This window comes from Tachysurus fulvidraco, chromosome 1 (assembly GCF_022655615.1).
Source record: "Tachysurus fulvidraco isolate hzauxx_2018 chromosome 1, HZAU_PFXX_2.0, whole genome shotgun sequence".
Taxonomy (NCBI): Eukaryota; Metazoa; Chordata; class Actinopteri; order Siluriformes; family Bagridae; genus Tachysurus; species Tachysurus fulvidraco.
In genome coordinates this window covers 44,059,987-44,072,486 of record NC_062518.1, presented here as the reverse complement: position 1 = coordinate 44,072,486, position 12,500 = coordinate 44,059,987, and the positions used below count along the sequence as shown (strand labels likewise).

Genomic DNA, 12,500 nt, shown 5'->3' with positions numbered 1-12,500 from the left:
GCGTTTAAATGAATACGTGTAATGATCTGTTTTATTAAACAGACAAATCCAACTGATTCAACCAGAGAAAGTTCCTGTATCCTGAAACGGCTCTCTACAGTCTCGGGCAGTGGACATCGCGCAGGTCGGAGGTCGTCTCACATCGGCTCCGACTCGTGAGGTGCGAGAGCGATGGGGATCGTCTCAGCACACGGGCCCTGGAAATAAAAACTGAAATCCCGCGTAATCGTCAGTAACGTCGACGCTGCTCCTGGATTCACTTTAGAGTACATTAGCACTTTCATTAATTTCCCAGAAGCCATTAACCAGAGTGTCCTACATTTCCTCTCTCTTATTTTATACACCTGAGCAAGTGATGGTTAAGGGCAGTGGCAGCTTGATGGACCAGAGGTTTCAGATCTGTAGTCTAACCCCTTAAGCACCGAGCTGATGGAGGTTTGTTTATGATGAAGGCTTGATGCTGCCACCACCACCACCACCACCACCACCACCACCAACATGCTTCAGTGTGAAGATCACATTATTACGTATTGTGTAGCTTTTTGTGTCTTCAATTTTGGCCTCATGAGACCAGAGAGCCTTTTCCTTTGGATAAGTTTGGCTAGAAATCCCAGCTGTGAGATGGCTATAAGCTGTGAACCCTTCCAGCTCCTTCAGAGTGACCTCTGCTTGTTTCTCTGAAAAATTCCTGTCCAAATCTGTCCAGAGAATCTGTTACTTTTCCCCAAACCTCGATGCTCCAAGAGGTAACGAACAACACTATACTATACATACCACGCTACCCCTCTAAAGTGGACCCTGTCTAACTTATTTCAACCCTTTTGACCTGATGAATGTTGTGTCTGTGAGGCTGATCTAAACCAACTCCGTTTTTCCCTCTGTTGATAATCTCACGCTGGATTTTAGCGTGGAAGATAAATCTGAGCTGCTTTTTAGATGGACAAACACTTGGAGCAGGAAAACGGCAAATCTTTCATCTGAAGTAATTAAGGCTGAGTCATAAAGTAATGTCACGCTAGTTCATCATCATTAGTTAGACGTTAGATTTCTTAGTAGAAAGCTTTTGATCTACGGACGCACGCAAACAGCTGAAAACTGGAGGTAATTTAGCCATAAATATGCACAGACGGGTGTTTAAGATTTAAGTCATTCAGAAAGATCAGCATCTTGTGTTTTAATAAACAACTCACGACTCACGTGAACTGAGACATGCTGGATCGAGGCCGAATGTTAAACTCTGCTACTGGAACGCCCCGGGATGCCACCTGAGGGGCAAACATGGCCGCCGGGAAGACGACGGACGCAGTACCGACCTGAGAGGAACACCAGAAAAACAAAAGTGTCATGTCTCTATTTTCAGTTTAACTGGTTTATGGGTTTCCAGTTATTTCGTGAAAGAGCAAACACTCCCTGAAAAGTATATTAATTTGGATGCAAGTCATGAAGCAGAATTATCGGCACCAGAAAATTATCAAAGAACTGAAGGCGGGGGTGCCAATAATTGTGACACTCTTTTACTTTCTTCAGTTAAATGTTCGGTTAATAAATTTGATTTATTCTGTGCGTATTTCACTAAACACACCACAAAACATACCAAGGGTGCCAATAATTTCAGATGGGAGGTATGCAGAAATGTTTTTCAGTACTTAAAACAAAAAAACAACCGACGTGACGGATAATTCCCTGAGACACATCGTCGTTAAACCCGTGTTAAACTAATCCCGCACGAGTAGGGCTTCAGGCTCGTGAGGAGCAATCGTGCTTGATTCCGTGTTACGCTGCTGAAACATGATTTAATTTCACTTGTCAGCGTTTGAGTAGCGGGTTTATTAAACTCGGACCTCTGGCTGTCGTTGATAATTAGCGATCTCGGACGCACTGGGGTTTAAAGGGCGCTGTGATCTCACCAGCAGGCAGAGGTCGCAGGCGTCCAGCTCTTTCTCCACCTTGGTGAGAACGTGTGAGTCCAACGTCTCCCCGAACCAGATGACATCGGGCCTCAGGAGACCGTCGCAGCCTCGCTCATCACACCTGCAGCACGGAGAAACACCTCAGAAAATCAACAACACCTGCTTCCTGCGCATTAGCACCTTTTAGCCGTGAAACGCTTCACACGCTTCGCCTTTAAAACTGAGAAACGTTGTCACGGCTAAACTGTTTCGGCTCTGTTTCACCGTCGCTTTCATCTCGGATTTGAGACTAAACTTGCTGGATAACTCGACAAAGAAGGAGTCCTAGTTGAACGTAGAAATATTTTTTTGTTGTTTTTGTTTTCCAATTTTTACTCACGCCTCATAACTTTAACTAAAGTTAGCAACGATAAACAATTACATTTACAGCATTTAACAGACACTTTTTTTATACAACTGAGCAATTGAGGGTTAAGGGCCTTGCTCAGGGGCCTGCGAGTGTTTTAATGTTTATCTATGAAGAAGGAGAGACGGAAAGACTCCAGGTCTGAACACATGCTGATAAAATTACGCTATTAACTAATGAGCAACAGGTGTGTTTTGTATCTTTACACCACGCCAGCCTGTAGTGTGTGTGTGTCTGTGTGTGTGTGTGTGTGTGTGTGTGTGTGTGTCAAAGAGAGAGAGAGTGAGAGAGAGAGAAATTAGCATTTTGCTTCATTTAACACCTGATTCAACACACTAATCTGATGACCAACATCTCATCAGAATCTGAAATTAAGGACGTCAGATTTATTATGTAGGTTTAATATAAGTTTAGAGAAAAAATGTGAAATAAACAAACAAACAAACAAATAAATAAATAAATAAAGGAAACTATAAATGTGTGTATGTGTGTCAGAGAGAGAGAGAGAGAGAGAGAGAGAGAGAGAGAGAGAGAGAGAGAGAGAGAGACAGAGATGTCTTTACTATGTGGGAAATCTATAACAGAATGAACACACACACACACACACACACCACAAGCACATATACTACACTACAAACAGACACTTGTGCATATTTGTACATACTTGTACAATAGAAACACACACACACTCGTGTGCACATATACTACACTACATTATAACAGACACTCGTGCAACACACAAACATACACACATATGAACATGCACACACACACACACACACAACAAAACAAACCGGTAGTGGCAGCCTGGTGGACAAGAGAATCGAACTCACAACCTTCTGATTGGTGGTCCTCCACTAGGCTACCACATGGTACCAATTAGCCAGATGTAGCAACTGTATCGTTTCCTAAATGCTAACAGTTTGAACATTTAGCACTAACATGCTTTCCCTAATATCACCTAGCTGTATCTCTTGTATACAGTGTTTATAAAGGCTCACGGTGAGAATATTGAGTGGTTTAACTTCTTTATTTGTTAGACATTGACATGCTTTAGCTAAACACCGTAGTATTAACAAAAGTGGAGTTTTCCTGACAGGCTAATTCAAACAGCCAGAAAATGTGCTCCTATGTGTGTTTTCCGTGAACAACTCAGTGTATTTTCCTGCCGCCATCTAGTGGAGCTTTGGTGTATTACAGCGCTGTGTTTATTTCATACGGATTTAAAACACTTTAATCAAAACCTATCAGCATTCATGCTACTTTAATCCCATCACTCCACTGTTCTTAAACCCACTGAACCCACTTGCTACATGGGGATTTTCCAATTCACTGCAAAAAAAAATAGAGAATCAGCAAATTCTTTACATTTTTAATTTTTACATATGACCTTTTTTTTTAAAATATTTACTGTATATGCGCTGTATAACATCGTATACAAGTCTATTTCTAAGCTTTTCGAATCATTTTAATCTAAACCTGAACTTCTGATTTGTTTTTCCACACTGGATGTGAAACAAATGATCAGAATATTTTAATATTTAATGAGGAAAAATGTCAAAATAAGAAATATTTAATACGTTTCTTTGCGCTGTCTGAGAGTACCTTCCTGTTTCACCATAAAAACCTTCATCAGCAAAAAAATGTAACTGCTGATGATTTTTATGATGAAGGTATGTGTAAAAATGAATGGCAATAATTCAACACTGTGATGAATTTCACATCGCATTGAGTTTCTATGTCATTTCTGTACAACACAGGTTAGTATACAGTACAGTGCAGTTGAAGAGAAAACACATTCTACATTGGCTGTTTAAAAAAAATAATAATAATAATAATAATAATCATGTTCTGAATTTTCTTACAATTGGAAAAATGCATTTATTTATTTATTTATTTATTTATTTATTTATTTATTAATTAATAAAATAATTTTTTTTTTGGCAAAAAATAAATTAAAAAACAAAAGAAATGAATACAAATATTAAAGTAAAAATGATGTAAAACATTTTCTCTATGTAATAATTTTATAAATTGCTTTTTTACTTATTATATTATATGTTCTTTTATTTTTTATTAAGCTTTGCCTTTTTACTTTTAATGCAAGTTGGATTTTTTAAAAAAGCAGCAATAAATACATAAATCAAAAGCAAAAACAATAAACAGTGACCATTTATTATTATTATTATTATTATTATTATTATTATTATTATTATTATTATTAACTCTTGTTGTTGTAATAGAAAGCTAATTTCGTACCTGGGTAAATTTTCCACTGGAATATCGGCTTCAGTACAGTTTGGATCCGGATCCCTGTAACAGGAAGTAAACACATGGAGCTCACACACGGTCACTCTCACCCCTTGTCTAAATGATTTACAAATGAATCAACACACTGATAGAGACGCACTTCGTTTGCCTTCTGAACGCACGTGCAAACGATTCGCTGAGTCATATTTAGTCAAAAAATGTCAAAAGAGTCGCAAAATAGAGAAAATGTGTGTTTTAAATGAACTGAATCGTGGTGAGACGTTAGGAAGCAAATCATTGTAGAAAATATTCTGAGGATTAGAAAAGAGCAGAGAAACTGACTTTACTAGGGCTAATAAGTCAAGTCAAGTCAAGAAGCTTTTATGGTCATTTCAACCATATATAGCTGTTACAGTACACAGTGACATGAGACAACGTTTCTCCAGGATCAAGGTGCTACATAAAACAAAGACAGGGCTAAGGACATGTAAGTAGTCTTAGCCACATAAAGTGCAACTGTGCAACCTGGTGCAAACAGTGCAGGACAAGACAAACAAGACAGTGCAGGACAAAAGACAGTGCAGACATAAAGTTACAAGACAATACAAAAAGTACAAAAAAATGCAATACACAAAAGACAATAAACAGTAACAGAAACAGCACCGACCGACCGGTGTACATACTGAATGTTCAAACAATACTTCCTGCAGTAACATTAGAATGAACACAGTTTCGTAGCAGCGGGTCCCAAACTCACTTAACCTGTATAAATTCAGATGGTTTTTCAGTACGAGGTAATCAGTAGAGAGGGAACTGGATCATAACATCCTCAACAGCTTCACCATCACATCCATCGTAAAGAAAAACAGAGTCGCTGGCTGCGAGGCGCTCGACACGGCCGTCGACTGTGACTCCAGATACAAACACGCCCCATAATATAATCCCACCTCCCAAACAAAGACTGACAGGTTTACGTGCAGACATTGGAAAGCAGATGCAAAAGGATTTGAGATTGTATTTGACTTTTGACATAGAACGCGACACCAGAGGTGACAAAGTGAAATAGCAAATGGGGAATTGCTATTGAGATTCAAATATGGCAGGGACGTAACTCGAAAGACAGGAAATTGAGTTGCAAATTGACTTTGCTTTTCCATTTAGACATTTGGCATACATTGTGCTTTCGTGTAAACGGAAATGCAAATGGTTTGCGTTTGAATGATGTCACGGTTTTTACAACGCATTGGCGAATATAATTTGGCAATTTTTTTTTTGCAATCACTAAATTGCAAATCGCTCCATATTCAAGTCCCCAGTCGCTGAAGCTTAAAGTATGACTGGTTGCCATAGTAACGCTTATAAACGATGTGGGTAGCGCAACTAGCCTTCCACTCAGTGTTCTTTGTGGCTTAAAAAAAACTATTCTTTTGGATGGATTTGTCACGTCGTTGATTTGGACACGCCCACATCGAATCGGCGAAACCGAACTCACTATGAAGCTTAAAGTACGACCGGTTGCTGTAGTAACAACCATCAACAACATGCATAGAGCAACTAGCGTTCTACGTCGGTTTTCTTTTGGGTTTCTGGTTTCTTTGAACATAGCTTTAAACAAAAGTCACAGATGTCTTGTTTCTCACAGCTACAGCTCGAAACTGCAGGTTTTGATGCATGTTTGATCGGCAGCCCGTTAGAAATAATACTGATGCAAATTTTCTACACACTTGATCTACACTAAACACATGAGTTTAAGAGGATAAGAAACGAGAGAATTGTTTCTTTACCCTTTACCCTCCAGGGCAGCACAGATGGGGCTGTGATGATCCACGTCAACGTCTCCACAGCTCAGACACCGGGTCCTGAAAAGACTTCCTGTACACACACACACACACACACACACACACACACACAGTTAATCAGCACCTCCTGAACAAGCGCCTAGTCTTTAGTGTATTTATTACACCAGCAGTGCTGATGCTCACCATGGACCTCTAGGATGTGTTTACTGCCTGCTCGGCGGTGCATCTCATCCGTGTTCTGTGTGATGACCACCACGGTGCGGCCCTGCTTTCTGAGACGGGCCTCACACTCTGCGATGGCCACGTGCGCGCCACTGGGTTTAGCCTTCAGCGCTAACTCCCTCCAGTAATGATAAAACTCCCACACTCGCGAAGAGTTACGGGAAAACGCCTGTGGGGTTGCCAGATCCTACAAAACAGAGTGCAGCTGTGAGGGGAAAGAGCTGTGGAGGCGATGCCTGAAACTGGAATACTAATAATTATAATAAATTAATTACTACTAATACTAATAGACCTCAGGTCTACCGATAATATTTAAATAATAATTAAAAAAAAATTATCCGCTTTTGTAGGTAACAGATTTGTGTTTTAAGCTTGACTTTAATGCTCTAAAAAAATGAAGTAACAATATTTAATGCACTGATTAATATTATAAACCATTTTCCATTAATAAACCAAAGGAATAATAAACATACTGGATATTAGAATCCTTCATAACTCCTTTCTCTTTAAATTAAACTAATGAGCCAAATATAGGGTGCCAATATTTACAGCAAATGACCTGGCTGTCATTTAACTGCCATTTAATTGCTTTCTTTCTGCACTAATTCCATGTCATTTTCCCTTTAATAGGCATTTTAATTCACATCGTTGACCTGATGTGTGCTGTAGTTTATTCAATTCTCCATTCTGATTGGTCGGTTCATTTTCAGGCTTGCGTTTGAGACGCTCATTCTGATACGTTACTGTTACTATAGTAACAGTTTGCTTAGTACAGTGGATGCTCCATGTAAGTGACGGTTAACTCCAGGATCTTAATGTGCTCCTTATTTACTCAAATGTTGCGTTGGCTGTAAGTTATGGGTCATTGTCTTCTGGCTGACTTCAGTTGTCTTTTGTTGATATTCTGTCTTTCTCTGTTAAAATAAACCTAGCAAAAAAAATCTACCCCATCAATTTCTTTGTAAGGGGGTAAACTTCAAGTGAACAAATAATAATTTCCCTCACTGTAACTCTAAACGGATAATAATTGATCTTGGTCGTTACGATGCCTGCGTGCTCACCTGCGTCTTCCACTTCCTCCAGTGTCCGCTGGCCGCTCTGAAGGTGGGCAGTCCGCTCTCGGCGCTCACGCCGGCCCCGGTGATGATGGCGATGTGCTTGGCCTTGGAGAAAACCTCACGGAACTCGGCGATATCTGTAATGTGTGAATGTTAAACTTGGAGAAGAGGCTTTCTTCATTTGTAGTACTTGTGTTCTACTCTAGGGGGAGCACATGAGCGTGGATAAGAAGTCTTATGTGGGATTTGGACTGACTGAGGATCGTGCTTAATCCACATACACACACAAACACACACACACATACACACACACACAAGCACGCGCACACACGCACGCGCACACACACACACACACACACACATACAAACACACACACACACACACACACATACACACACACACACACACACACATATACACATACAAACACACACACATATATACACATACAAACACACACATGCACACACACATCCTGCATTTAGACATAAGCATCTCTAAAACATTTAAAGTATCAAACAATGTGAACGCACAACATTTGTCTACATCCTACAACCTTAAAACATATAGACAGTTTGTGGGTGGAGCCAAATCAGAGGGTATGAGAGTTCCTGGACCCCGGATTTAAGTAAACTAAGCAGCGCAAGTAAACAAAGTCATTGTTTCACTTCAGGCTTGTTTACACTTTCCCAGTCCCAACATTAGCTCCGCACCCTTCCCTTCCAGACTAGACCTGCTTGAATTTTTCAACACTGTGTGACAACACTCCTAGTTCCTAGTTTCTTAATAAAGCAGGAACATCTCTGTATCTGTGTTATCCGTGGTGCAAGATCCGGACCTGACTTTGGCTGGGGTTCGACGCTCAGTGTCCTCAGGACTGTGATCCGATTCCCACAATCCATCTGACGGAGCAGGAGGCTCCGCGTCAGCTGCCGGATAAGCATCTTGGGGTCGCTCTTCCTCAGACACACCTGCAAATCAGGATAGTTAGAGCTGTGACAGGACACTTGAAGCAAAAATACTGTTTACAACTCAAAAGTGGATTATTTTCCTCTTACAACATTTTAACCTCCTCAGCAATTTAGGGTTAAATACATAAAAAAAAGGAGTTAGTTCCTGTTATCAGTTACGTTATACGTTAAATCTTCTCACTCAAAACCACTTAATATACACAGTTAAATACTCGGATTTATGTTTGCTCGTCTATGACATCATCGATCATGTTCCCTTTGTGCACTTTTTTAGTTTTATTACCATAAAGATCTCTTGTTGGGGCAGTGGTGGCTCAAGCGGGTAAAGCACTGGGTTGTTCATTGGCGGATCGGGGTTCAAGGCCCAGCACAGCCAAGCTGCCACTGCTGGGCCCTTGAGCATGGGCCTCAACCCTCCCTGCTCCAGGGGCGCTGTATCATAGCTGCCCCTACACTCTGACCCCAACCTCCTCAGTTGGGGTATGTGAAGTAAAGAATTCCACTGTGCTGTAATGTATATGTGGCAATAATAAAGGCTTCTATTCTACTCTCTCTCTCTCTCTCTCTCTCTCTCTCACTCTCTATCTATCTATCTATATAAATAATACACGTTGTGTGTTTATACAAAAAGAGTACACTGAGACAACATGTAGGTCTTTAAACCCTACAAATAAATCACTGTATCTTGGGTCTTGTCTTCTTTTAGATATTGTTAAAGAAAGAACAATGAGGATCTTGATACTTTCAGTCACATCACCACTACTTTAGTGCTAAGGCTGAATCCCAAATGGCACAAAAGTGCACTGCATAGGGATCAAGTGTGACTCAGCTGTGCTAGTGTTAGACCAGGGAAAACACCACGTCTCTGTATTACTGTGTGGATGGAAACAGTGTGAGATTAAAAAGTTTATATAAGGTGGGACACAGGGGTTAGTTCGGTCCCCTATGAAGTGCACTACATGGCCTGTAGGGGGCGATTTGGGACGAAGCCCGGATCTACGTGCATTTCTGCAGGTTTTAGAGAGAGTTGTTTTGCAGTGCGATTTATGGAAGCCTTGGAAAGGATAAGAAAAGCATTTTACATGACACTAATACATGAAAAATGCTGACAAAAATAGTTTAAACGGATTTCCAGAGAGATTTTTAGTGAATTATAGTGAAAATGAGTGTTTTCCTTCATGCACTTGTCTGTTTCTGGAGAAAACAACGGTTTTAAAACATTAAACAGCCTAACGATGGCACCGTAATGAACACAAAATGCGTTTTAAATGAACCTTCACCCACCTTTATGTAGTTAAAGTTTGTAAACAATCGTAAACTCGCCTCTTCTTTTCCTTCCACGAGTTTCAAAACAAACCCGGAAGCTCGTTACTGCCGTCTGCTGGCGAGGGGGCGGAGCTACAGCAAACGGTACTGTTTGTTTCAATGCGATGCTATTGGTTCCGTGTGGATTTATGCAAATATATACAAATGAATTCAACGTGATTTACAGCATGATAAGAAATAAGAAATTAGACTAAAACTAGATTTATAAAGTCTTTGATGTTGGCTTTGACGAGGCATGTACTCGCAAAGGCCGGTGCTTTTTGGAGGCAAGTGGACATAAAACTTGTGAAATCTAGTGGAGCGCTAGGGTGCCAAAACATTTGGAGGCAAGTGGAGACGAGCATGTGACGTCATCCGAAAACCTGTGACGCAATTCCGCTCCTTGGGCTGAGTGTTTTGATATGCCACATGTCCATGTTGTGCTAATGTTTTTTTGTTTTCAACGTGACATGACGTGACGTCATTAGAATACCCGTAAGGGAGTTCCCCTCATTGTTCTGAGTGTTCTGATATGTCACATGTCAATGTTGTAAAAATTTTCTGATTTAGCATATTTTGTGGACGGGGCTGCGGCACAACCGAAAGAAAGGCCAGTCGGTGCAAAAATTTAAAAACTTTGTTCAGATTATCATCCTAAAGGAGCTGGCCGAGTTTTGTGTAGATCCTTCGAAAGCTTTCCGAGTTATAAACCTCCGAATTTCGATCGCTTAGTAAAGTAACAGCAACAAACTTCAGTCTAGGATATCCGAAATTGGTGCATGTGACTCAAAGCCCTAGGAGGAGTTACTCTTGATAAATTTTTGTCTACGCTTAAATAGGAAAACAGAATGTTGGCTTCTACAAAGCGACATAATAATAAAAGAACCGTTTGGTGAGTTATACAATGGATAGACATGAAATTCCTACCATTTAATGATTTATTGCATTACGTCAAACAACGATCTTTTTATTTTCATAAATACATGAGAAATGAAACGTAAAAAATACTGTGCTGTTATAGCAAAACAACCAACAACAGCCTTATGAAACAGCCTTTTAGAAATAGTTAATAATGTGACACAGACTCAGTTAGTTCCTGTTCTCTTGCAGATTATAGCAGCTATAAAGTCTTTCCCTCCAAACTGTTACAAAACATCGAAAGGAGAAACTCTTCCCTTAAACGTTAAAGCTGGGGTGTACGTTGTTTACAAGCCAATGTTGACATATAAAATCACCAAAACAAACACGCCCCTAACCCAAATGGGTCCCACCCCTGTATTGATAGCTCCGTCCACACATACATATGTAACCCAGGCAACTAATGGAAAGAATTGTGTCTTTAGCTGAAGGGAAGAACAATACGATTGCAGATAAACAAACAAGCAAAAATGACACACAAGCATAATGATGTAAAGGACAAAGGCATATATTAGTTCTGTGTAACAAAGCAAAACCAACGTTACTCACCTATCGAGAAGGAAAAAAGGAACCTAGGCGTCTCATCGCAGGCCTTCCCGCTCCTTCAGTTCTTTCCAGTGCTGGAAAGCTGATCCTATATTAACACGGTTCTTGTCCTGCTTCTTGCCTTATCGTAAGCCTTTTTTCACTTTTATCCGCCATGTTAATGTTTTAATCGCTTTCGGCTAATGTCACACATGCGCACTGAACACTCTCTCTACCGCATATTGACAGCACACGCCCCTTTCTGCTCATTGGCTACACATTTGTTTTGTTTGCCTGCCCGACTGCATTTCTCAAACAACGTATACCCCACCTTTAAACGTTAAATAAACTCCACCGTACCAGCGTACATGTCACGCTTTATACGCCAGATAGTCCGCTAATCTGATTGGTCAAGCGGTGTTCCAACGGGACTTGTATTCTTGTATCTGATATATCACTCGATCGATATTGTTTCCAGAACTCGCAATTTTGCTGTTATACACAATATCAGCTGATTCTCAGTGTGCATTGTTACTATAGATTAGAAACAAGAACGTCATAGAATGATTTAAATGAAAAATTCATCCACTATGGACCTCAGATCACATGACTTCTGGCTCTTTATTACATCTGGCTTTCTACTAATAGATTTGGCTCTTCAGACTCCTCACAGCATTCGCCGCCTCGCACTCCGACGCTGATTTAATGCAGTTATCTTGCCTCCCCGTTGGCCCTCGACACCGTGCGCTAGACGCATTAACCTGTTGAGACATTTCCATTATGAGGTCGCTCTGTAAAATGTGCTCAGCTCTCCAAAGCACTGTGTGTCCTGACCTGCCCGGACCACTGATTACAGCCAATAAATATCTTGCATTATTACACTTCCACTCTAAAGTCACGTAGAAGAAGATACGTTGACTTTCTGTGGTGAATAATAACAAAAAATAGTCAAAGCTGTGAAAGCTTCATTTATTTCATGAATATGTAAATTTGAAAGCTTTTCATTTACATTGTAAGCTACTGCTGTGGTCCCCAAACTATGAATTACTCTGTGTGTGTGTGTGTGTGTGTGTGTGTGTGTGTGTGTGTGTGTGTGTGTGAGAGAGAGAGAGAGAGAGAGAGAGAGAGAGAGAGA

The 12,500-nt window shown here is 40.4% G+C and overlaps 1 protein-coding gene across 1 annotated transcript in view; it reads right to left on the bottom strand.

Annotated features, from left to right (window-relative positions):
* Positions 1-10,056, bottom strand: part of LOC113662329 (NAD-dependent protein deacylase sirtuin-5, mitochondrial) — a 10,418-nt gene extending 362 nt beyond the window's left edge. Inside the window, exons 1-9 of the mRNA XM_027177067.2 lie at positions 9,902-10,056; positions 8,485-8,617; positions 7,649-7,782; positions 6,549-6,774; positions 6,351-6,438; positions 4,576-4,629; positions 1,908-2,031; positions 1,198-1,313; positions 1-210 (exon numbers count right to left, since the gene is read on the bottom strand). The exon at positions 1-210 is cut by the window's left edge and continues 362 nt beyond it. Of these exons, the coding sequence (XP_027032868.1) occupies positions 138-210; positions 1,198-1,313; positions 1,908-2,031; positions 4,576-4,629; positions 6,351-6,438; positions 6,549-6,774; positions 7,649-7,782; positions 8,485-8,590 (921 nt within the window). The 5' untranslated portion in view covers positions 8,591-8,617; positions 9,902-10,056 and the 3' untranslated portion in view covers positions 1-137. The remainder of the gene's footprint in view (positions 211-1,197; positions 1,314-1,907; positions 2,032-4,575; positions 4,630-6,350; positions 6,439-6,548; positions 6,775-7,648; positions 7,783-8,484; positions 8,618-9,901) is intronic.
* Between the last annotated feature and the right edge of the window lie 2,444 nt (positions 10,057-12,500).